Raw genomic sequence first — 3211 nt, 5'->3', positions numbered from 1 at the left:
CCTTGGTTTTGACTTCTTGTAGTCGCTATCACGATCGATCTTCTTCGGGATTTGTTTTCTCGACAATAAGCTCCATGCCCAATTTGCTCTTGATCGAAATCAAGCTCTAATACTACTTATGTTGGCTATAGTTTCAACCAACTAAATAATTTTTATGTGAAGAGAGGAGAAGAATGAATAGATTAACAAATATTATTATTTTTGTATTCAATTATTTGTTGTGTTGATATATCTTAACAACAAATCTCTTACACTATATATACTATTCTCTCAAAAACTTCTGAATTTTTCAGACAATTCTCAACCATACACATGATACATGTACACACTTGATACATGTATAATAACAGATACATGAACAAACCCAAAATGCATAATGAAGATGGCATTAATTTAATTTTAACAGGGTACTGCTAATTTGAGAGAACTAAGACCCAATCTTAGATCATTAAAAATTGCCCAAAAGAGAAGAATGGCAACAATGATGAAACTATACATAGCTACGGTATTACTTATAAGGAAGACGTAGAACATACGCTTTTCAAGGAGAACTGTGTGTTATATCCTCCTGGCATTGTGAAACCAGCCGCAAAGGCCACAGTGGCCACTAGTGTTGCCACCACCAACAGTGCGTTGACCCTTCTTTGTAACTTTCCATGCTGAGTGGATTATGTTGACGCTTTGGTCTTTGGGCATTCATGTAAGGAGATTGCTTGCTCACTCTGGAAGTACTCAACTTCTTAGCTTGTGGTGCGCCAGCATATCTCAGGGCTAGCCATGTCAGTTGCTGAAATCCATGATCATCCATGTAAACATTATTGATTAATGAATGAGATAATGCGCTTTCTCTCTCTCTCTACAACCCCCCCCCCCCCCCCCCCCCCCCCCCCCCCCCCCCCCACACACACACACACACCAATCAAGAAATAAGTTATTTCAATTAAGAACACATACCTTTTCAAATGAGGATGCTGTCTGACCGTCGTTATCTGCAACATCCAAAGCCGTTAGGCCTTCATCATTTACAAGCTCCAAGTCAACCCTCTTGTCCCATGTCATGATAGTCACAACCCGAGCATGCCTATTCTTGGTTGCCAAGTGTAGTGGGGTGTCTCCATTTTTATCTCTTTCATTAATAAGCATGGCAAGCTCGGATGTCTCAAGAATGCATGTTACAACATTCCATTTCCCACTCTCAGCAGCCACATGAAGAATATTTTTACCTTTTTCGTCGAGCAACTCCCTTGAATCAGGGCAGCGTTGGATAAACTCTTTTATAATCTTGACATGGCCTCTCTTGGATGCCCCGTGAATGGGATAAGACCCATCCCGGTCTCTTGTGTATGTTGCATCAAAAGTTTTGTCTAAGAAGTAGCAAACACCTTCTAGGTAACCAATGGAGGATGCAAAGGAAAGAGGAGTTTTCCCTTCTTCATCAAGCAGAACAAAACAAAATGATGTCTTCCTTCCATCATCGAATGAAATACAGTAAGAAGGCATTCCATCCACAGAAGTAGCAATGTAAGTTGTTTGATATCCCTTTACCGCGTGTAAGACATTTGTTGGCATGTTAGAGGATTGGTACCTCATTATGGCATCTAAGACATCTGGTAATTCATACGATAAAAGAGTTAATATTACCAACGGGTCAGTGTTATAGTGGTATCAGGCCCTTATCTCCCAAAGGGAGGTCTGTGGTTCAAGTTTCAATGGAGGCATGTGTGTGAATACCAATTAAGAAAAAAAATAAAAGAGTTAATATTTCAGACGATCGAGAGGAAAAGGGATGGGGGTACACACTAACAAAATTACTAATTAAATTATTTATGAATTATTAATAATTTGAAGTTCATCTTTTGTTAACATAATTTATCTTCCAAATAACTTGGGAATATTACTCTAGTAAGAAAATATATATGTTAGTGTGAATTGGGGGTTAGCAAAACATTTACCCAAAAAAAAAAAAAAAATTGGGGGCTAGAAATATATATTCTTGAAATGATGTTGATGTATATTGAATGTGTACGTTCTGTGGAGAACCAATCATGGCAACAAAGTTGGATTGAGCGAACAAAAACAGATAATATCTACAAATTGAGTTAGGGTTTGTTTTACCTATGTCCCTCCCTTGAATGGCAGCATGAACAAGTGACTTGCCTTGGAAAAATCCCATATCATCAGCAGGTCTTCTGTTGAGCATAGCGTTCACAAGCTCCACATCCCCAGCTTCGGCGGCCATATACAAGGGAGAAACTCCTTCGCGGTTTACTCTTATGGTGGCATCTGGATTCTTCTCAACTAAGAAAATAGCCAATTTGTGGTGATGATTTTTAATGGCAAGATGTAACGCAGTATTCTTGTCCTCATTTTCTTGGACGAGTAGATCCAGCTGCGAACCATCATCTTCTGCATGACGAACCAGAATCTGGACGACAGTTTGATGGCCAGCAGCAGCAGCCAAATGGAGAGCAAGGTTGCCAGTGGTGTTTTTGCTGAAGATTAGGTTGGAATTAGAGTGGCTGCTGAGTATCTGGTCGACGAGGCCGGAATGGCCTAAACTGGAGGCAACATGAAGAATGGTGTTCCCACGGGCACTGATAATCCGCTTGTAGTCTGCTGTATCTTCTTCTTCTTCTTCAACGTCGAGTTTAAACTCATGATCAGTTTGCTTTCCCATCGTTATGGCTCTACACACTTGGGGTTTCATATGTTTGAAGTCGGAGACGAAGGTTGCCTCTCCATAATTGCTGTATTGTGGTGTTGGAAAAATGGTTATCACGTGATCTTTAGCTTGAATAGTACTCCCACCCTCTAGACCCCAACTTCCCCATGGAGGTACTGAATAAGATGCAGTACTATTTGGTAAACTTTGACCATATTCAGCAGAAGGAGGAAGTCGACGGTCTGGTTTGGGGAGTTGATGATGAAACATGAAGCTAGCTAGAGTTTGCTTTGATAAAGTATCCATCGAAGACTAGATGTTCATTTAGCCGTTTATAGTTGATGACCATGCGGGCTTTTCCACGTTTAACTTCACTATGGTTTCTGACCATAAAAGCTGGACTACTGTGTGGACTTTTAGTACGCTCGATGAGTTTTTTCTCAAGAAGGTCTTGTAGTTGGGCATCAAATTCATCAATGTCTCTTCGAAGATAAATCATGGGTTTAACTCGAATAATGACATTGGGATCTTTGAGCTGAAGACGACAAA

The 3211-nt window shown here is 40.2% G+C and overlaps 1 protein-coding gene across 1 annotated transcript; it reads right to left on the bottom strand.

The window, feature by feature from the left end:
* Nucleotides 1–361: 361 nt before the first annotated feature.
* On the bottom strand, nt 362–2948 carry LOC132297144 (protein ACCELERATED CELL DEATH 6-like). The gene is made up of 3 exons (XM_059794897.1): nt 2116–2948; nt 955–1607; nt 362–787 (listed from the first exon to the last, which is right to left on the bottom strand). The coding sequence occupies exons 1-3, from the start codon at nt 2930–2932 to the stop codon at nt 608–610; spliced, it is 1650 nt and encodes a 549-aa protein (XP_059650880.1). The 5' UTR covers nt 2933–2948; the 3' UTR covers nt 362–607.
* Nucleotides 2949–3211: the final 263 nt, after the last annotated feature.

The sequence above is a fragment of the Cornus florida genome, unplaced genomic scaffold (assembly GCF_030987335.1).
Source record: "Cornus florida cultivar Cherokee Brave unplaced genomic scaffold, ASM3098733v1 CherokeeBrave_3.0.0_Hap2_Chr01, whole genome shotgun sequence".
NCBI lineage: Eukaryota > Viridiplantae > Streptophyta > Magnoliopsida > Cornales > Cornaceae > Cornus > Cornus florida.
The sequence above is the reverse complement of the archived record's forward strand: the minus strand, read 5'-3'. Positions and strand labels throughout refer to the sequence as shown.

Coding starts and splice junctions, on each gene's coding strand:
- LOC132297144 (XM_059794897.1), bottom strand. CDS start 2,932: ATGTTTCATCATCAACTCCCCAAACCAGACCGTCGACTTCCTCCTTCT. Junction 1,608..2,115: donor CATTCAAGGGAGGGACATAG/GTAAAACAAACC, acceptor ATGAATTACCAG/ATGTCTTAGATGCCATAATG. Junction 788..954: donor CAGCATCCTCATTTGAAAAG/GTATGTGTTCTT, acceptor CATGGATTTCAG/CAACTGACATGGCTAGCCCT.